The sequence below is a fragment of the Phocoena phocoena genome, chromosome 14 (assembly GCF_963924675.1).
Source record: "Phocoena phocoena chromosome 14, mPhoPho1.1, whole genome shotgun sequence".
NCBI classification, from domain to species: domain Eukaryota; kingdom Metazoa; phylum Chordata; class Mammalia; order Artiodactyla; family Phocoenidae; genus Phocoena; species Phocoena phocoena.
In genome coordinates this window covers 70918820-70940132 of record NC_089232.1, presented here as the reverse complement: position 1 = coordinate 70940132, position 21313 = coordinate 70918820, and the positions used below count along the sequence as shown (strand labels likewise).

General features: G+C 42.8%; 3 protein-coding genes across 6 annotated transcripts in view; 1 reads left to right on the top strand and 2 right to left on the bottom strand.

The window, feature by feature from the left end:
* Nucleotides 1–3709: 3709 nt before the first annotated feature.
* PTRHD1 (peptidyl-tRNA hydrolase domain containing 1) lies at nucleotides 3710–6662 on the bottom strand. Its single transcript, XM_065891600.1, has 2 exons — nucleotides 6405–6662; nucleotides 3710–4004 (listed from the first exon to the last, which is right to left on the bottom strand). Exons 1-2 carry the CDS (start codon nucleotides 6654–6656, stop codon nucleotides 3834–3836), a joined length of 423 nt encoding a protein of 140 aa, XP_065747672.1. The 5' UTR covers nucleotides 6657–6662; the 3' UTR covers nucleotides 3710–3833.
* Nucleotides 6663–6758: 96 nt separating this feature from the next.
* CENPO (centromere protein O) lies at nucleotides 6759–20066 on the top strand. Its single transcript, XM_065891406.1, has 8 exons — nucleotides 6759–6916; nucleotides 7098–7206; nucleotides 8777–8946; nucleotides 14975–15092; nucleotides 15785–16044; nucleotides 17005–17176; nucleotides 17926–18092; nucleotides 19496–20066. The coding sequence occupies exons 2-7, from the start codon at nucleotides 7161–7163 to the stop codon at nucleotides 18060–18062; spliced, it is 903 nt and encodes a 300-aa protein (XP_065747478.1). The 5' UTR covers nucleotides 6759–6916; nucleotides 7098–7160; the 3' UTR covers nucleotides 18063–18092; nucleotides 19496–20066.
* Nucleotides 19872–21313, bottom strand: part of ADCY3 (adenylate cyclase 3) — an 80243-nt gene continuing 78801 nt past the window's right edge. For 3 of the 4 annotated variants that reach the window (XM_065891402.1, XM_065891405.1, XM_065891404.1), the window contains 2 exons: nucleotides 21072–21196; nucleotides 20091–20273 (listed from right to left, as the gene is read on the bottom strand). In XM_065891402.1, the coding sequence (XP_065747474.1) occupies nucleotides 20091–20273; nucleotides 21072–21196 (308 nt within the window). Of the gene's footprint in view, nucleotides 20274–21071; nucleotides 21197–21313 lie in introns of all 4 variants that reach the window. The other variant, XM_065891403.1, reaches the window with a different exon arrangement.

Below are 21313 nucleotides of genomic sequence, written 5' to 3'. Positions count from 1 at the left end.
AAAGCCCCCAAAGCTAAAACTTAGGCCAGCTTTTAAGACCTACCATATCTAGATCTCAAAGTAGAGAAGAAGCTGGGGCTGTGCTAACTTGCCCTCAGAGGACAGCTAAAACTTGTGAGGTCATAGTAGCCGAGGGCAGTGGTTCGTGGTTCTCAGCCATTTTTCCACACTGACACCTTCTCGTCAGTAACAGTGGTTCATCACTGCCATTATTCTCAACCAGGAAGCAGTGCACACCCATAGGATGGCATCTCAGAATCTGTGGGGAAGATATGTTGTTTAAACAACAATAAAATGAGACTTTAACATGGCCCTCTAGGGGAGCCCTCTGCATTCTGCCAGCCCCATGAGAAGCAATGACCTAGGTGTTGATCCTCGGCTTTACAAGTTCAGAAGCTCAATTTTGTCAGCTCATCCACTTATAATTGGTCCCTAGAGTATTGAGTCACACAGCTCATAGTCACAGGAGACTGATTTATAATCCAGAATGTCAATTAACCAATTTATAATGGAAGATACAGCTTCCCAGCGCTTGAACTCCTCGTGACCCCTTTTCAAACCACTCTCTAACTAGTATCTAGATGGCTGAAAATCAGATGAGTAACCAGCTATGAGAGGTTAAGAGAAAATTGACTGACAAAAGACCTGATTTTCAATCCCAGTCCTGCCACTGACTTTGATCTTGGGCAAGTCAAAGCCTTTCTGAATCAGTAACCTTGAGACAAGACTGCCTGCATCACAAAACTGTCAGGATTGATTAACACATATGGAAGCACTTTGTTCATAATAAAATAGTTTTTCACATGTAAGAAACTTAGCTAAGCATAGGAGACTCTTTCTCAAGGATTTGTCACCTGTTCTAGGTCTTGAAGCACAGACTTTGCTCCATTGGAGGATCCGTTTTTTTGTAAATTTGGTATACAAGGCCAGATATAGTGTACTTCGTGCCAGATTCTTCCTCTCCATCTTGACTCCTTCCTGTAAGCACATCATACACTGTCCTAATGTGTTGATTGTAAATCACACACATTCATCGTACACTTTTTAGGTTGCCTGCCTCCTGGGACCAGGCTGCTTCTAGACAACACCAGAGTTTCCGATTCAGTAGGTCTGGGGTAGGGCCTGAGAATTTATATTTCTAATAAGTACCCAAGTGATGCTGATGTAGGGACTATGCTTTGAGAACAGCTGATCTAGTTCAGATGATAATGAGCTTAGCTGATTCTAATAAGAAAATCTGCCACTTCCCTGCTACTGTCTTGTTCTCACTTGGGTCAGCACATGAGTGCCTGTCCTTTCCTCACTTGGGTAGAAATTTATGCAATTTGTGCTCCCTGCTTTAGGGATTTACTAGAGTGTTATTTCTCAGCTGTGTAGACACTCATCTCTCTCTGGCTTTCTCACTGTCTTAACTGCAGAATTTGAATTTTAAAAAATACAGTGTCATTTGGAAATGTTTTCCTAATTGTCTTGAATGGAAGTAGCAGGGAGTGGATGGCATCACTCCCTAGCAGAAAAGGAATTAGACTGGCTTACGTGACTCATGGCTTTCCCTTAAGGAAAGCTCCTTAAGGGCCATGTCATATTTTTATGCTCAGGTTCTAGCACCAAGTGCCCCGGCATTGTTCCAAGGGATTTGTACATACTGACACATCTAACCCACATAGCACTCCTGTAAATCCCTGTTGTACAGATGAAGGTCCTGGGGCTCAGGGAACTTGAGTGAAGTGACTTGCCCAAGTTCACACAGCTGAAATATGCGAGAGCCAGGATTTGGACTCAGGCTGTTTGCTACCAGGGTCTGAACTTTAACCACTATGTTATACCATGTAATACAGTGCTCAGTAAGTTTGTTCAGTGCTATGAAAGGCTATGTGCTTCCCACTGCGTAGAAGAAAATTAAGTCAACAGGTATTTCTTGCACTATAAACTCATGTATATTCATACCTTTTTCCCACTTCTTTTCTTCTAGTCTCAGAAAAGGTTTCTCTCTCTCTCTCTATTCAAGGCCTGTCCTTCCTTATGCCCTTGACCCTACCACGTCTCATTTTTTCCTGAACTTCTTTTATCAGTTATTCCATTTAGTAACTTCAGTCTCCTCCTTCTCCTCCTTCTCACCTATTAACTTGCTCAAGCGTCTTAAGAAAATTCCCCTTTGGGACCCAGCATTCACCTTTCCAGCCCCCATTGTCCTCTCTCCTCCCATTCAAGCTTCTTAAAATAGTCCCCACCTCTTACCTCCCCTCCCATTCTTGTCGATAGGTTCCAATCTGATTCCCACCTCATATACTATTTAAACTGCTTTCACCAAGTTAATCAACATATTCCCAATTGCTAAATGTTTTCATTTCTTATTTAGTGAAATTCTGTGCTGCTCTTGATTGCTCTCCCCCCCACACCCGAGACTCTGTTCACTTGGGTTCCTGGGGTTGGTTCTGCCCTCAGCACTCTACCAATTCTCCCTGGGAGACCCTATCAACTCTCCTAGTTTCAAGTGACCATCTCTTATAAAGGAAAATCTTCCTATCTAGTAGCTTGGCAGTCTTGGTATCTAGAGGGTTGGGGGAAGTGTACCCATTTTACCTTGTACATTTCTCTCTGTATTAATATCTATATATCTGTCTTCTCACTAGATTCTTCATTACCTGAGGGCAAAAACTTTTATTCACCTTTGTATCCTCAGCTCTTAGTACAGCCTGCCACAGTAGACATGCAACAGATATCTGTTGAACAAATGACCCTTTATAAACTTTGCTTCACAGATGTCCAGACAATTTCAGTAGGTGTCTCCAAATGTTTATAGAAATATTTAAGCACTCAACAGTGTTATAATAGATGTTCAGAGAAGGGAGCTATCATTTTTGGCTGCGTAAGACTTTGTGACAGTGATAGCACTTGAGCCACAAAGTTTCAGTCCAGAGGCAGGAAAGGGAGGGGGAGAGTACTAACATTCGACTCCCAGGCCAGAGACTAGAGGGCAGCAACTGGAGTCTTCATTGATACATCAAGTTTGGATCAGGGAATAGAAGATTCACCTGAAAAGGTAGGTAGGAAATATAAACGTGGAGGGCCTGAGGGCTAAGCTAAGGAATCTTGACTTTATTCCTGGGCAAGTTGGAGCCTATACTGAAAAGGGTGCTCAGTGATCCTATCAATATATGAACCTGGTGGCAGAACGCTTGCTGCCTTGTAACCAGGATACGCTAGGCGAGCAGACCAGTGGGACACTCGTGAGCGAAATGAGAGCCTGATTCAGGGTGGTGGCACTGGAAACTATAAGAAAATAGATGTAGCACTTCACATATTTTATTAAATCAAATAAATTTTAACATCTTTGAAATGAAATTACATGTCTCAACTTAACTGGCAGCATTTCTTCTTTCTTAACAACACGTAAAATAATGGTATATCTTAAAGTTGATGGTGTCCAAGATTCAATGATTACAATACCTGGATGTGAGTAAGAAATAGGGAATTCAAAGGAAAAGTTTTAAACCTGGGTAACTGGAAGAACTCTATTATTCCTAACAAAAAAGTAAGGGTATTTCCTTGATCCCTACATAGGAGTCTAACCAAATCTCCTATTTGAGCAATGACCCATAGATGATAATGCTACTCACCTACTTTCCCCATCTGAACTTATAAATAATTAAAAGTGCTTATTAATGACAACTTTCATATCAACATGTTTTGACCCTCAAGAAACTGTCATAATTTAAAGGGAAGGGAATTGCCACTGAAAGGAGTACAGTACACGGTGCTTAGGGATGGACGGCGTGCAGTTTCTGGATCCAGCTGATACTCAAACATATCAAAGCAATCGATAACTTCAGTCATTTGAACAATCGGAACTTCTTCAAATACTGGTTCACTTCTTCCTTGGGGTAGGGACGGAGTGCAATGCAAGTGGGGATGTTCTCTGGCTGCTCCACCCACAGCTTGTGGTCAATGTTCTTCTGTTGCAGCGTCTCTGCCAGCAACTTTAAGGTGGTCTCATCTGGGGCCTACAAGGAGCAGAACACAGACTGAAAAGCCCATTTAGTAAGTGACAAAAGGCAAAGGAAAAAAAAAAAGTATGGAGGGGGGCTCCTCTTAACTGAAACTGGAGGAACAGCTCTACCAAAGAAGGAACTGTAGAGCATGTCTCTAGAAACAACAGCTTCATTGCTCCATTTGCCATTCACTCTCTGAAGGGGTGGGAGTGGGGGTGGGAATGCATTGTCAGTAATTATGCTCTACACATTTTCTAGTTCTGGTGCCTAAACAGCATCCCTAATCCCTCAGTCAGCTCTGACTTTAAGAGCTGACTACTGGAAGGATTTCTAAAATCACATCACCTCCACCTCCCTCCTACTTCCACCCTAGTCCACACAAACCTAGAAGGATTTTCTTTCTGCCAGGATAGTTCCCAGTTTTTAACTCAAGCGTGGGCAAACTATTCTCTAGTGTCCTTCTGAAACTGTTTCTCATCATCTTTATCACCCATGCTGAATCCCATTACAGGAAATAGCATAGCTATCACTCAGAAAATAAAGATACTTAGTGTGTTATGTTGCATAAGGTATATTTTTTTGCCTATGAAGGCAGAAGCCACTAAGATAACTAGAGGTTTGTCTTAATCAAATTAGAGGATGCTGGGATTGCCACTCTTAATCTGCTGAGTCCTTTGGGCATGCTGAAGAAGAATGCATTGACTTCCCCTCCCTCCTTCTTCAGCACCAGGAGCAGCACAGTACAAGTTAGAGTGAGTCCAAACCCTTGCTCTACCACTTACTGATTTGTGTGCTCTTTGATAAATTATGTGACTTAGCTGAACCTTTGTGTCCCTGTTGTAAAATGGGATGATAATGCTTCCTAGTAGTAGTGAGATTCAATGAAATCAGGCTCAGATCTGTGCCTGACACAAAGCACCCAGTAAATGGAGTTAATCTTGGCACTGTCTTATATTTTATTGGTCTTTATGGCTACAGCACCACCTTTATTTAATTAGTGGTGACTCCTACGTCCCTTTCTTGAGTCATAGCTAACAACAGAATCATGAGATGTCTTTTAAATTCAGAGGAGTCACTTAATCTCTGTGGGCTTCAGATATCTCATCTGAGAAAAGGGGTAAATATTTTATCTGCCTGAAAGCAAGGGAGTGGGGGATGTCTGAACTACATGATTTCTTGAAGCCTTCCTATAAAATCCTATAAAAGGAATCTAAAGGAAAAACCTATCTGTTTCTTTTCTGCCTACTTACAGATTCTCAAGACATTTTACTACAGGTTACAGTTTAATGTTTCATTACCCAACAGCAATTTTTCTCTTGAAAAATGATCTGCTTTTGCCAGCTGGCCAGGAAGGAATTACCCAACCCCTCCACCTCAGGTTTATTTATTAAAATAAATAAATTTTATGAGAAGAAAATTGCTTTAAAATGAAAGCAATATTTTTTTCATTATAAAATGTGTGCTTAATGTAGGAAACTAAAAAAAAAAATAGAGAAGCATTACAAAATAACCAAAATTCCACTACCCACTCACTACTTAATATTTGGATATATTTTCTTAGTTCTTACTTTCAAAATCTGGATCACTTTGTATGTAGAATATATAGTTCAATTAGAATCGCATCATGAGCACTCTTCCATGCCAGGTAAATATGCTCCAAAAACATGATTTATGCTAGTTTCGTAATAATCCATTATAAGGGCATAAGTTTAGACAATTCATCGTACTGGAAATTTAGTGATTTCCACTTTGTTTTACTATTATAAAATGCTCCTATCCTTGTACAACGCTCTTTGGGTGCATCTTGCTATTTTCTTAGGATACATTTCTAGAGGCAGAATTGACAGAAGGTAAGGGTAAGATCTGTTTGGCTATCCGTAAAAAGAACCTTACGTCTGATGCTAGGTTCAAATTATACTAGGGTTCACATTTATTTTCAAATAATTTGGCGTCAGAACCAGGTAAATGCTCCAGTTTGACTTCACTTGCAATAAGGAACCCCGCGTCCTTACCCTTCTGGATCGGTTTTGCGAAGAGGGTTAAGGACAGTACTTTTCTGCGCAGCCATTAAAAGGCCGGCGCAGTGCACAGGTAGAAAGGCGGGCGTCGCTCCACCAGCCTCCGCCCTCACAGGCATCTGTTTAAGAGGGACGCAGGTAAGACCGAAGGGGTGCGGGAAGCACTTATAACGGGCCCGATGTCCACTCGTCACACCGTCAGGCCCCGCCCAGTCAAGGTAAGGCTCCCTGGGCAATAGCTCAAGCCCCAGAAACCTTACCGAAACTTGTAAGTCAAACACCCCTCCCCACTAATGCCACACCCACTCCATGAAGTTAGGCCCTCCGACTCAAGACCACACCCTCTTCCGGTCTCGATATCCTCAAGGCCCTTCCCCCTCCGCCCGGGCCTCACCTCGAGGACCACCTTGCGCATGCGCCCCAGCTCCCGGAGGTAAGCGGCCGTGTGCGGGTGGTCCCGGTGAATGTGCAAGGCCGCGGTGGCAGCGTGACAAGCCTGTGCTACCAATGCGCCCGCTGGCCAGGAAAACGGCGCCTGTGATAGATCCTTTCGTAACACCAGGTACTGTACCAGGATCTGCGGCTCTGCGCCAGCGGCCGCCATCTTCCCGCACAACTTAAAGGCCAGGCCTATCCTCCGATGCATGCCGGGATCAGGGAGGGGCCCTGAGTGCTGCCATGTTTTTGAACGTTGGGAGTGCAAAGCACGCTGGGACTGGTTGGCTTGGATTTGAAGGCAAGCGGGAACAGCCAGAGGAGAGGAGGTAAGGGAAAGTAAGACCCAGTGGCGGTCGGGACCCGTGACGGGGTGGAAGGCTGAGCGGCATTCTTACAGCTCCTTCCGTGTGCAAGGAAGCCCGGAGGAACCAGAGGCGCGGCGTCTTAGGAGCGCGCAGGGGCGGGGAGGTAGACGTGGACACCGCCGACTCGGGCCCGGGGAGCGGACCGGGCGGGTCAGGGGAGGGGAGTCCTAGCGACGACACTTGGGGTGTCCGGGGCGCACGGGTGCGTACCAGCGTTGCGTGTGCCTGCTCTCTAGGTTTGTCTGAATATGAATCGGTTCTTGCCATTTTATTTTGTCTCCAAGGACAGCCCTATTACTGGTGCTTGGACAGCTTTCTAGCAAGGCTCTTGGAAATCTGAGGAGGAGATGGAGCTGGCGAATACTCTAAGTCAAGACGGCGAGTCCAGAGGAGGTATTCAAAGGGTCGCCTTTCCCCCCTTACTCCTGCTGCCCAGACAACGCGCAGGTTGAAAGCCCTTCCCTCCTCTAACCGATGTGTGACCTGTCCTGTTTGGGAGCAGGATGGTGAAAGGAACTAACATTGAAGACTTAAAGGGACAGGCAGCTAAGATCATTGGAGCAGGAAAAATTACTTCACATATTCTAGGCTCTTACCCCTTTCTAGACCAATAGGTTGCATTCCTAGTATGCGTTCATATTCAGAGCTACAGTTCTAGCCAATGAGCTTTCTTTACTCTTCCCAGGATTTGGGGGGAGCCATTTATGCATTACTCCCGTGGAAGAGGCAGTGACTGGTATTGGTCAGACCTGGGTTGGAGTCCTGGCTCTGCCATTATAAATACTGTGGCCTTGGGCAAGTTATTTTACTTTTCTCTGCCTCAGTGTTTTCATCTGGAAAATGGAGATGAATAATAGCATTGTGGTGGTGGCTGTGGAAATTAGATAAGTAATTCTTTTAATGCTTTTCAAGTGAAGCATTTAGCACATGCCTAATGCATAGGAAACATTAAATAAATGCTTTAATTCTTTGCATGCTTTGCAAGTAAAGGATCTAGCACAAGTGTCTCTTTTTTAAATACATTTATTTTATTTAGTTTTGGCTGTGTTGGGTTTTCGTTGCTGCACGCGGGCGTTCTCCAGTTACAGTGCGCGGGCTTCTCATTGCGGTGGCTTGTTGTGGAGCACGGGCTCTAGGTGCGTGGGCTTCAGTAGTTGTGGCACGTGGGCTCGGTAGTTGTGGCGCACGGGCTTAGTTGCTCCGCGGCATGTGGGATCTTACCGGACCAGGGCTTGAACCTGTGTCCCCTGCATTAGCAGGCGGGTTCTTTAACCACTGTGCCACCAAGGAAGCCCCACAAGTGTCTTAATATGTAGGAAATGTTCACAGATGCTTCACTGCTAGAGTTGATTAGCATTATGAAACTGTGACCTTTACTATATTGGTCTTTAGTTAGTCTCCTCGGATCTGAGATTGCCTCTGAATTTCTATCTGTTGGTGAGCTTGTTTTCCTGTCTGATACCCAGTAATATTGGTGGACGGTTCCTTTCAGTGTGTGCCTTTATAGTCCTATGCTCCTAATACTTTTCAGAGTACTTATTTAAGCCTCTGTGGATGTCTAAATCCAGTTATGCATTAGCACTTTGGGAAAACATGTGTAAAACCAAAAAAAACAATTCTGCATTAAAAAAAACAATTTCTGAGAGTCTGAATTTGGTGACCCTGTTTTCCTCTGGGTCACTATTATCATAGATAACTGAGATTAGCCATTTTCAGATGATGCCCTTTTTGAACAGTCTTGGTCAGGGACTGCTTGTAGGTCAGTGTTCGGCCTAAGAGGTTGCTGATCATTGACTTCTGTTGTCAGCTCCTCCTGTTTTATAAATTGTTGGCAACGTCTCCAGTTTAGCTGACCACAGAGTTCTGGAAAAAGGGTCACCCTCTGTTCTTCCCTGAAGTGCTTCCTGTTCCTGGGGTTAGAAATCCTTAGCTTCTTGTGAAATTCCCTTTTTACTTCCCTCAGGTGTTTTAGCTCACTTGGAAAGACTAGAGACTCAAGTGAGCAGATCCCGTAAAAAAATGGAAGAGCCACAGAGCGCACAGGCAGAGGAAAGTGCTCTTGGAACCAGGATTCATGAACTGAGACGTCTGCGAGATAAGCTGAGGGCTGAAGTGAAACAACATCAAGCTAGTGTGAGTAGAAGGGTGATCGACGTTGGCAGGCTTTCCTAGAGTGTAAAAAACAAACATGATCTGGGAATTAGCAAATTTGTGTAATACGTTTTACCTGTGGTCTTACTGGATGGATTTCAGTTCTTGATCCCTCAAGTGATCAAACCTGTAGAGTCGGCTAATGTCAATAGCAGCTAACAGCTGGCAGGCATTACTGATGGGCCAGGCGAATTCTTCATAATAATCTCATAAACCTGCCCTCATAGACATGAGCCTGTTACCTTAATCTCAGCCAGACTTGGGTCATTGGTACTTTTGTCATTAGCACCATCTTTCTATAACCCAACCTGAAACCTCACAGTAAACTTTGACTTTTCCCTCTTTTCAGCTTTCTCTCTAGCCCAGGTTCAGTTAGTAAAACCTGTCAAATTCTTCTTTAGATTGTCTTTGTGCCCCTCCCCCACCCCCTGCTGTAGAGCACGTATTATCCACATGGGTCCTAAATATTTACCAGGTGATTTAGATGGCGGGATTATTGCAGCAGTCTGCTAGTTTGTTTTCTTCTGGTATTTATACTTCTCTGATAAATTCTGCACAGCCAAGAAAATCTTCATAAAACACTACATTTTTCATTAAATTACAAGTTTCCTTGCTCAAAGTGTCAGTAATTATTCATTCCTTCTGGGTTAAGGTCAGCCTTCTTTTTCTTGTCTTCCCTCCCTCTCTTCCTTTTCCCCCTTTCCTCCATTCTCTTCCAACCCCCTTCCTTTTTTATTAAAGTAAAAAAAATATATATATATGTATACACATACACACATATGTGTATATATGTTGTGCACAAATCTGAAGATCCTTTTACAGAACGAACACACCCTGGTAAGTACCACACAGATCAAAGTGTAGACTACTACCAGTACCCCAGAAGTCTCCCTCTTAAATCCTCCTAGTCATTTCCCTCAAGGTAACTGCTATTCTGGTTTCTGTTACTATACATTGGTTTTACTTGTTATGGAGCTTTACATAAATTTAAAAAGTATAAACTCTGTTATGTCGGGCTGCTTTTGCTGAATGTTATCTCTGTGAGGTTCATCCATATTGGTGCATGCTGTGGTCACTCTTTTATATTGCTATATAATTATTCCGTTTAAGAAATATCCCACAATTTTTTTACTTACTGTACTTACTGGTGACATTTGAGTTATCTGGATTGTTTCACTTTGGGGCTGTTAAGAATAATGCTGCTGTGAACATTGTTGTTCCTGTCTTTTGATATAAAATATATACTTTTCTGTTGAATTGCGGGGTCACAGGGTATGCAGATTATCTTTAGTAAATACTGTCGAACAGTATTTGAAAGTTATTGTACCAATCTTACATTCCCAGCAACAGTGTATAAGGTTTCCATTGTTCTGCATCTTTACTGATACTTGGTGTTGTCAGTTTTAGAAATTTTTCATTCTAGAGTGTGGGAGTAAATCATTGTGGATTAATTCGCGTTCACCTATATAACTGATGGTTTTAAGTACCTGTTTGGACACTTGAAAATCTTCTCTTGTGAACTTCTTAAGACTTTTGCAGAATTTTTATTGGGCTGTATATCTATTAAATTGTAGAATTCTTTACACATTTTGGATATGAGTTAATTTGTTGTGTATCTGTATTCCAGATCTTTTATGGTTTTTTTTTTGTTTTTTTTTTTTTTGCGGTACGCGGGCCTCTCACTGTCGTGGCCTCTCCCGTTGCGGAGCATAGGCTTCGGACGCGCAGGCTCAGCGGCCATGGCTCACGGGCCCAGCCGCTCCGCGGCATGTGGGATCTTCCCGGACCGGGTCACGAACCCGTGTCCCCTGCATTGGCAGGCGGACTCTCAACCACTGCGCCACCAGGGAAGCCCCAGATCTTCTTTTAAAGACTGGCTTGCCTTTTCACTCTCTAACAATGTGATGAGAAGAAAGTCTTCATTTTAATGAAGTTTGATTGAGGAATCTAACTTTATGCTTACTGTTCTTGTTTCCTTTTAATCTTTGCCTAACTTTAAGAACATGAAGATATTCTGTGTTATTTTCTAAAAGCTTTATTTTACTTTTTATTTTCAGAATTACAGTCCCTCTGAAATTGATTTTTGTGTATGGTGTGAAATAGAGGTCATACTTCTTTTTTTTTTTCCCATATGGATATCCAGTTCATCCAGTACTACTTCTTGAAGACCACTCTTTTCCCACTGTATTGCAGTGGGTCTTTGGGTCCACTGTGGGCCCGCTTCTGAGTTCTGTTCTGTGCCATTGGTCTGTTTGTCTTTGTGCTAGTACCAGAGGTTTATTACTGAAAGTTTTGATACCTATAGTTTAGGTCTTCTTCAGAATTATCTTGGCTATTGTTGGCCCCTCGAATTTCGCATAAATTTGGGAATCAGCTGTCAATTTCCAAAAAGAAACCTCCTGTAGCTTTGATTGGAATTGCACTGAATCTATATATTGATTTGGAGAGGACTGAAATCTTTATAGTATTGTGTCTTCCAGTCAGTGTACATGGCGTATCTTCTAGCTTCTTGGGATGAACACTTATTGTTTTATAAGTCTTTTTTTCTCCTGTATGTGTTTAAGGTTATAAATTTCCCTCTAAGCGTAGAATCTTAGTCCATATGGGCCACAATAACAAAAGTGCCATAAACTGGATGACTTATATGCAACAAATATTTATTTTTTACAGTTTTAGATGCTGGGAAGTCCAGGATCATGGCACCAGCAAATTCAGTGTCTGAGGACTTAACTACCTCTTTGATTGTGGTCTTACTGTAACCTCACATGCCGGAAGAGGCATGCTAGCTCTTTGGCATCTCTTTTATAACGGCACTAATCCCATTTATGAGGGCTCCCCCATCATGACCTAATCACCTCCCACGGGCCCCACCTCCAAATACCATCACATTGGGCTTTAGGTTAGGTTTCTGAAGTTTGAGGGACACAAACATTCAGTTCATAGCACATGGCTTTAGCTATATCCCACAAGTTTTGGTATATCATGTTTTCATTATTTCAATTCAAAATATTTTTGATTTCCATTGTAATATCTTTTTCCCGTAGGTTTGTTTTAGAAATATATTGCTTAATTTCCAAAAATTGGGGGATTTGTTAGTAATTTTTTTAGTTACTGATTTATAGCTTAATTCCATTGTGATCAAAGAACATGACCCAGCATGTGGTCAGTTTTGATAAATGTTCCAAGTGCATTAAATGTGGGTTTTGCATTTTGGGGTACTGTATTCTCTCTATCAAATAGACCAAATATGGTCAGCATGATGTTCAGATATTTTATATCCTCACCAATTTACTTGTCAACTTGTTTATCAGTTACTGGGATAAATGTGTTGAAATCTGCTGTAATTGTGGATTTGTACATTTTTTTCCCTTTCATTCCATTTTGCTGTATAGTAGGTACAAACAAATTTAGGATTGTTATATCTTCCTGGTTGACTTAACTTTTATCATTATGAAATGTTCCCTTTTCTTTTAGTTAAACTTCTTAAAGTCAACTTTGTCAAATATCAGTATCACTACAACAGCTCTTGTTCTTGTAAGTATCAATAGCATATAGTTAGACATTTTTAATCCAGCCTGGCAGTCTTTGTCTTTTAATTAAAGTATTTAGTCCATGAACTTTTAATATGATTACTAACATATCTGGATCTCAGTCTACCATGTTATTATTTATGATCTTATTTGTTCTTTGTTTCTCTTTTGTCCTTTCTTTCCACCTTTTGGATTGATCTTTTTTTATTATTTCACTTCTCTAATTATACATGCTTTTAGCATTCTTTTTGTGGTTATCCTCCACAAAACATGCTTTTTTTCTTACTAGAATATACTTTAGATTAGTACTTGTACCACTTTCTGGATAATTACAGAACCTTCTACCATCTTTTTCTCTCCCACACATGCAGCCTTTCATGTTATTATTGTCATATTTTAATTCTACATATACTTAAAACTGTATGAAACACTTTTGTTTGTATAGTCACTGTGCCTTTAGAGTTATATATATATATTTACCTTTTTCAGTGCTCTTTATTACTTGCTGCATTTCCAGATTTTCATCTGGGATTATTTTCCTTCAGTGTAAGTAGTTCCTTTTGGTACTACTTTCAGTGTAAATTTGTTGGAAATAAATTCTCTATTTTTGTTTGTCTGAAAATGCCATATTTCACTATATTTTTCATGTTTAAAGGGGTATTTTTGCTCGGTATAGAATTATAGATTGGAATTTATTTTCTTTTATACTTTAAACATATTTTTCCATTGTCTTCTAGTTCCATAGTTTCTGTCAGATGTTAGTCTTATTGTTTGCATATAGTGTGTCTTTTGCCCTTTGGCTGCTTCATGGTTCTGTCTTTGGGTTTTAGCAGTTTTATATCATAATGTGGCTAGGATTGGTTTTCTTTCTTCATCCAGCTTGGTGTTTGTAGCACTTCTTAAATTAATTACTTGCTGTTTTTCATTTATTTGGAAAATTTGGCCAGCATCTTTCAAATAATGCATCTGCCTCATTCTTTCCTTTATTTCTGGGGCTCCCAAGTGTGGAGTTTTTGTTTTGTTTTTATTGTGACCTATGTCTTATATCTTTAGATAAGAAAATATACCTATTTTCTACTTTTTCTGTGTGTCCAGTCAGCTTTTAAACCTGTTGAATTCCTGATTTTGGTTATTGTATTTTTTGGATTTAGGATTTTCATCTGACTTTAATAGATTCCAGCCCCTTCGTGTGAGTTCTTCATCTTTTAATCTATTTTAATGACTATGCCTAATAACTCAAATAGCTGAATCCCTTTGGATCTGCTTCTGTTGTCTTCTTTTTTCTCCTGGTTTTCAGAGGTCTGTTCCTCTTCCCTGATATGCTTTTTTTTTTTTTCAGTGATGGGTGTCATATGAAAAAATATAGGGATTCTGAACTATGTCTTCTTCCTCCAGAAAGAATTTCATTTTTTTTCTGACAGGCAGATAGCATATGGGCATTATCACCTTAATCCTTGAAGTAGTCTGTTTCTGGTTTGCCCTTACTCCTAGGGTGTACTCCTTTGGTGGGGGGCGGGGGGACCTCACTTGAAAGCTTGGGTGTGTTGGGAACAGATCTGTCAAGATCCCCCTTCTTTGGCAGGCCCTGATCTCCAGAATCTCTGCTTAGCTTTTTAACTTTCAGGAGCTTCTTTCTGTTTTGGTTTCTAAGTACCCAGTCACACATAGGCAGTTTAGGATTTGGCAAGTGCCTGGAGGGCAAGTTGTATGCAGAATGTTGGGTTCCCTTTTCTATAGTTTGACCCACAGGAAGGCTGCTCTGGTAACCTTGATTTCCAGTTTTTGTTTCCCTGGCATGGTGAGACTGCTACAAAATTTAGCCTGCAGCTTTCTACTTGGCCTGTATGCCTTGTGATTAAAATCAGCAAACGCTCTGAGGGGGAAAACCTCAGGAAATCCCAGCTAACTTCAGAGCATTTATCTTTAGTCTTCAATCTGGCTATTTTGGTGATTCTCCAGTGCCTTCGGGCCATTTTCTGTTTGTTTACTTGCATGATTGCTTATTCCTCTTTGGTATTTGATCCAGCTTGTGTAGTTGTCTCAGAGGGAGAGTTAGTCCAATACCTCCTACTGGGCCGTATCTCGCAGCGTGTGGCTTAGAGTCAGTATTTCTCATCCTGGCACTTGAAAACCTGCACAGTCTGACCCAAACCAACTTTCCCAGCCTTGCCTCTTCGCAGCTGTTTTTGCTTCCTAGACTTTCCTGACATCCTTTTCTTTCTCCTCTCACAGTATTCTCCATGCCAACCAAGTTTATTGTTGTCCAGGCCAGCACAATTTCTACTTCTGATTCCTAGCACTGTAACCCACAAGATTCTTCCTCTGCTGTTAATTCATAGCACCAGGTGGCTATGTAGCATTTCTTGATCGATTATATAATAAAAAAATATTGTGCATTTAAATTTTTTCCAGGTAGGTGAGGGCATGGGATTTCTATTATGCCCCTTTGTACCCAGTCTGATCTGCTACATATCTCGCAGGTTAAAGCATCTACTACCAATGTAGAACCCGACCAAACATTAGAGATTACTGAGCAAGAAAGTTTGAAGAGAAAACGGGAAAACGTGAAAGCCATTCTGCAGGCATATCGTTTTACAGGTACAGTTTTTTTCTGACCTGTTTCAGTCTGGGTCTCTTGTCTCTAGTGAGTTAGTTTGCAAGATGTATTGTAAGTCCTGGACTTACTTCATGAACATTGACTTTTGCCCCCTTCGACATACACACACAAAGCTGCCATGCTATTCATGGGCAACTTGACCTACAGGATTGGCCTCTTTGTGCAGCAGCAGGTTGACTGGTGGCTGGCTTAGACTGTTCATTTTTCGCAGTTTGACATGTGCTAGATGGTGTGCTAGAACTTCCTTTACTGCTGGCTTGCTTTATGCCACTGGTCAAATAGTTTGAACCCCTCAAGTCTCTGTTTCACCATTAAAATGAGGATTTATTTACCTATTATCTGTATCATAAGAGGACTGTGGGAAGACGTGGGGACTACCATAATTATTTGACACTCAGGAAAAAAGAAGCATAGGTAAACTGAAAAGTTCAAAATCTCTTCCTCAGTAATTTAATATTTAGGATGCTCTTTCTTTCCCACCATTCTTCTGTGGTTTTATCAACTCAAAGTGAGCCAGAGTCAGTGAGAAGAAAGAGTCTGTTGTCATTCATTCAACGAGACTTTGAGCCCATGATGTATGTAACTAGGCAGTGCTGAGGGGACTGGGATGCACAGGTGAATAGGATTCTGCCTTTGCCTGACATCTCTTAAGGTATCGTCTTACTTGTCTCAGGGATCAGTGGGAAACTGACCAGCCGAGGAGTCTGTGTCTGCATCAGCACTGCTTTTGAGGGGAATCTGCTGGATTCCTATTTTGTGGACCTTGTCATGCGGAAACCACTTCAGATACATCACCATTCGATTCCAGTCTTCATTCCCCTGGAGGAGATATCTGCAAAATACTTACAGACTAATATTCAGCACTTCCTGTTCACTCTCTGCGAGTACCTGAATGCTTACTCTGGGAGGAAGTACCAGGCAGATCGACTTCAGGTATCTGCGATCTTATAAAGCATTTTGTGAGCCCAGATGAGCTTAAAAGGAAAAAAAGGGACATGTTCTTTTTTTGTACTTTCAAATGTTTCATAACTCTGAGCCGGAAGTTTGACCACTGTCCTTCTAATGCTTGTTTCTTATTAATATACAAGCTATTTTCCACCTTCTCTTCTCTTGAAACTCTGGATGATGTTGAAGCATGGATACCAGTTAAGGGATTATTCACTCATGAATGGTGATTCTCAAGCTTTTGAACTTGACCCTTCCTTTGCCTCACAAAGTGGTAGGGTACAGTTGCTATACTTTTAATTCAACAGGAATTTATAGAGTACCTACTATGTGCCGGGTGTCTTGCTGAACCTTGGGTATAGGTGCAAAGCAGAATAATGGTTTCTTGAAATACCACAGAGGAATACTCTCCATCTTTGCCTAAGCTCTGGCTTACCTTCTGTTTAGGGTTGCAGTTGAGCTTAGGGTTGAGGTAAAAAGGGAAAAAAAAAGGTAGGAAATGAATGCAAATAGGGAATAAGTGACTCTTAAAATAAGTGACTCTTATACCTCTTTACGCTTTTGGAATGACTCTGAAGCTCCTGGTTGTCAGATAAACTGATATGTAGCCTGGTTGTCAGATAAACAAATTGGTACGTGAATGTAGACATGAAGCATCTCAGCCATATATATGTGTTAATGCAGTTCTTGGCAGAAATAGTATCTCCCCTGTATCCCCAGCCCCTGGCCATTTACTTAGACTCTAGGCTGCTACCAGTTCTTAATTATCTTATAAATCTCTGTCATTTGTCCTTTTTTCAGGCCTTTCTCTGTCCTTCATTTATTGCTGAGATTTAATTAATAGGCCCTGTTTTTGGTAGACATGTTTGAAGCGTCATAACCACTCACTGCCTTTGGAGTTGTAATTGTCATATACTTTGTGTCTCTTTTGATCCTCACCCCCATCAGAGTGACTTTGAAGCCTTTCTGGCTGGGCCTTTGCAGAGAAACTCACTGTGCAACTTGCTGTCATTTACTTACAAAGCGGAGCCGGAAGGCCAGTTCTTCCCATTTTGTGCTAGACTGCTATATAAGGACCTCACGACAACTCTTCCAACTGATGTCACTGTTACTTATCAAGGTAAGAGGAAGGATACCTCCAGGAAGAAACTGTAATATGCCTGGGTTACTCAGGTTGATTGAGACAGGGTGAAATAGACTACATCAGTTGGGCCTCCAGACACTTTCTTCTGTTTATGTACTATGAACAGAAAAATATGAAGACAGATACCAAGAATATCTTCCTTGTTTCTACCAAATTTTCCTCTCCTCTTTGTAAGTAGTAAACACAATTATCCTGGTTTTCCTTTCTCCTTTGCTCCATCCAACTCCGCTAGAGTTCTTTCAGCTTATGATTTGTTTTCATTGGAGACCCCTCTTAGACAGCTAATGAGGCTGTGTCATAGGGTCACTGTGGTGGAGAGAGCCAAGACTCGTTTCACTGTGAAACCAAGTAGACATGACAAGTCAGCATATACTTAGCTCTCCAGAGACTTCTCTAAATGAGAATTTTTCAGGGATGGCTGAGACATTTGCTATGACTTTGTTTTCGTTAAGTGTACCATAGTACATGGGCGATAATGAGAAAAAGGATAAAATGTTTTTACGAGGAAGAAATTTTGAAGCTGCCACAGGTTTCACATCATAGGCTTTTGATTTCTCTGGGCAGAGTTTCTGGTCTCAAACTTTCATTGGACCAGTAAGGGGCAAGCCTCTCTCAGCTCCAGACCAAATTAAAAAAAAAGTTAGATGGGTCCAGAATATTAGTGATCCAAGTTCTGATTCCTACAGTTGCACTAAATGAGATTGATAGGTTCTATCTTTTTCTAGGGACGGATGCATTATCCACCACACAGGAAGAACAGCGAGCAGCCCATGAAGATCTGTTTTTTACAAAGCCCCTACATCAAGTGTTTACTTCATTTGCAAGAAAAGGAGACAAGCTGGATATGAGCCTGGTCTCCTAGAATATTATTTTCATTGGGAACACATCAGAAGTGAGTAAACTAGTACTGACCACAGTTGCAAGCAAGGTCCTGGGAACTGAAAACTGTTGAAAGGCTCAGACTCCTTGCCTGGGGACCGTCCTTGCAATGAGAACAGACACCCACCTCACCAGCATGGTTAGGGACAAGTTTGAGTCTGTAGACACTGGCATTTTCAGACAGTTCTCCGTGATTGCCTGGTCACTTGTTACAATGCTCAAGAGTATCTCTTCTCTTGAGAGATTGATTTGATCATACATTTTAGCTAAAAATCAGAGTGGTCTGTGGGGGTAATAGAGGGCATTTTGTGGAAAAGGGAGTATGTACCATACAATTGAAGAGTATTTCTAGCTTTTATGATACCTTCAAGTAATTTTGCCTTACTTTCTTTCCTTATCTGTGACTTTTGAAAAGAAAGTTCTTAGAACACTCTAGGTTCATGATATGACATGAATCATATAGTTAAGAAGGGAAGTGTGTTTAATCTTTGGTTTGGAATGGAATATTCTAGGTCACTGCTTTACAAAGAATATGGCATGAGAAAGTACTATGGATAAAATAATCAGGGTTCCATGTATCTCACGTCGTTTCCTAGAACATGTTAGTAGAGCACAGAATGTAGTAAGCTCAGCGGTAAAAAAGCATGATCAGAAGTCTCCTCAAAGTTTGATCACTGCAGAGGGAAGCGGATCCCTCTCCTTTATCTCTTCCCTCTCCTGCAAGCTCCAGGCCCTGGCTGTACATGTATCTTCCTCATCTCCTCGTCCAGTTAGGGTACCACTTCTTGTAACCATGGCCTCTGCTCTGCTGGTGCTTTTTGTTCCTTGGCTTGGGAGTATACGCAGGGCTAGTGCTCGGATGTAAAAACCTGTCATCGTGCTATTTTAATTCCTGTCCCGTTTCCCGCCCCACCCCCCCAGTCACAAATAGGAGTCATTACCACCTGTACTGCCCAAGGCCAAGACCTGATGGCCACGCAGCAACCTGCAGGTGTGGCAGCCCCAGCTAACTCTGGGAGGAGCACAGGGGAATGGTCAAGCCAGCTTGGACCACCATTTAGAAAGAAGCAGCTTAAGAACAGAGCAAGGTCCTAGTTTAAGCTCTTGCCTTCCAGGCACATGGTGAGGACCAGTGTGGGAGGCAGCAAAGCACTTCTCAGGTGAGGGCTGTTAACAGAATTTTCCCAATGATCGCATTCAAGCTGAATAAAGCTTTTAATAAAAGTCTTGTTCTTTATCAATACCTGTAAATTCGCTTTTAAAGCAGTAGCAAACGCGACTGTAGCAAGAGCTCAAAAGGCAAGGCAATATCGGAAAGTGTTTTTTAACAGAAAGTTAAAAATATAAATGTAGAAGATCTGTTTATATATTTTTCTTTCAGAAATAAAGTCCCTTTCCCTCCCTCCCTCCCACCAGGTAAAAGGAAATATTGCACTTTCTGCTCTCATGACTAAGGTGACTGACTGGGGTTCCAGAAGAACCTTTCAAGATTATCAGGACGAGGCCCGTCACGTAACTCGGACCACAGAGGCAAGCAGGTCTTCAGAGTGAAAAGCACTGCTTCCAAGTTCTAGCTGGGGACAGAGCAGCTGCCAGCCCTGCTGTAAACAGAGCTGCCCACCCTGTGCTCCCAGCCAGGCCCAAAGGCAGCAGCCTTGTTCTGCCTCTGGTACATTCCTGCTCACAGTGGCCACGGCCTCTCTGGGGGAGGAGGGCTGGTCGAAACTAGGGCTCTGGAAGGTTACTCCAGTACTATGCCTAAGAGCCCTACTCTCTGGGGAAGCTACAGGCACTACAGGCACACCAAGGAATAGTATGGCCACCCTCAGAGCTCACACGTCCATAAACAAATGAAGGCTTGAGGAGATTTAAACCTAACATCTACGTGAGTGTGCGCCTCAACAGCTTGGGAATGCTGGGACTTGGTCACTTGTCCTTTCCCAAGGCCTGCCTTTGATTCCAGAAAATAAACTCTCCCTCCCGTGTGGACTCTCGTGGGGCTCGAGGCCATTCAGGAGTTGTCTACTACCTGGTGGGGCAGTGTAACCGAGGAGCCATTAGGGAACGTGGCAGGCTTCTCTCGCCCCTTCAAGAAGAAGGTTAGCAGCTCCCCCTTCCCTTTCACAAAGATGGGCCCTCTCCTCACAAAGCGGAAGCCGTACTCTCGAAGGATGACTTGAGTTTCTTCCACCACCTGTAGAGGGAGAACCGAGAGTGTCGGCTTAGAGAGTGAACCTGGGCCGAGGGGCCCGGTGCTACCCACGCAGGGTCCCCGTCCACAGGCTCCCAGCACTCTTCTGCCCCTTCCAGCCTGTGTACCGGTTGGGGGGGGTGGGGTTTGCCTGGCCCGCCCCTCTGTAACCTTTGTGCTCCCTCTCCTAGGAGGTCAGCCACAGGTCGCCTTGCTTGGCAACTTGTATGCCTGCTTTTCTGTCCCCTTTGCCCTTCTTGTGGAGCTTTCCTGCCAGAGCTAGTGATACAGATCAGGGTGGTTTTGCGGGGAGCTGTTGGAGGCCCAAGGTGTCACTGGTTCACACCAAGAGGCAGGACATGCTTTTTTTTTTTTTGGCGCAGTACGCGGGCCTCTCACTGCTGTGGCTTCTCCCGTTGCGGAGCACAGGCTCTGGACGCGCAGGCTCAGCGGCCATGGCTCACGGGCCCAGCCGCTCCGCGGCATGTGGGATCTTCCCAGACCAGGGCATGAACCTGCGTCCCCTGCCTCGGCAGTTGTACTCTCAACCACTGCGCCACCAGGGAAGCCCAAGCAGGGCATTCTTTTATCCAGAACTTAAACCTGCATTTTGTATATGGGTTTGAAGTATTTTTTCCGTTTTACTGAAGCATCTCTTCCCACTCCTGCCCTTGATCTCAGCATTGCCAACTTAACGTTCTGGGCCAACAGAAAGGAGGCAGTAGTGCCCAGCAAAACATGCATTATTCCGATTCCACTCCCTGGATCTGAGCACACGGTCGGCTCTGTTGCTAGATGTACCTGAATGTTGCCCATGACCCCTGTGGACTCCATCCTGCTGGCTACGTTGACTGTATTGCCCCAGATGTCATAGTGTGGTTTCCGGGCTCCGATGACGCCAGCCAGTACCCCTCCTTTGTTCATGCCTGAGGTAGAAGCACAGAATTCAGCACAGCCCCATCTCAGAAGCCACCAACTCTTCTCACGGAATTTGCCACCTGGCTCCAACCACAAAGCTCCTAGTTATGTAACACTCCTCGTCA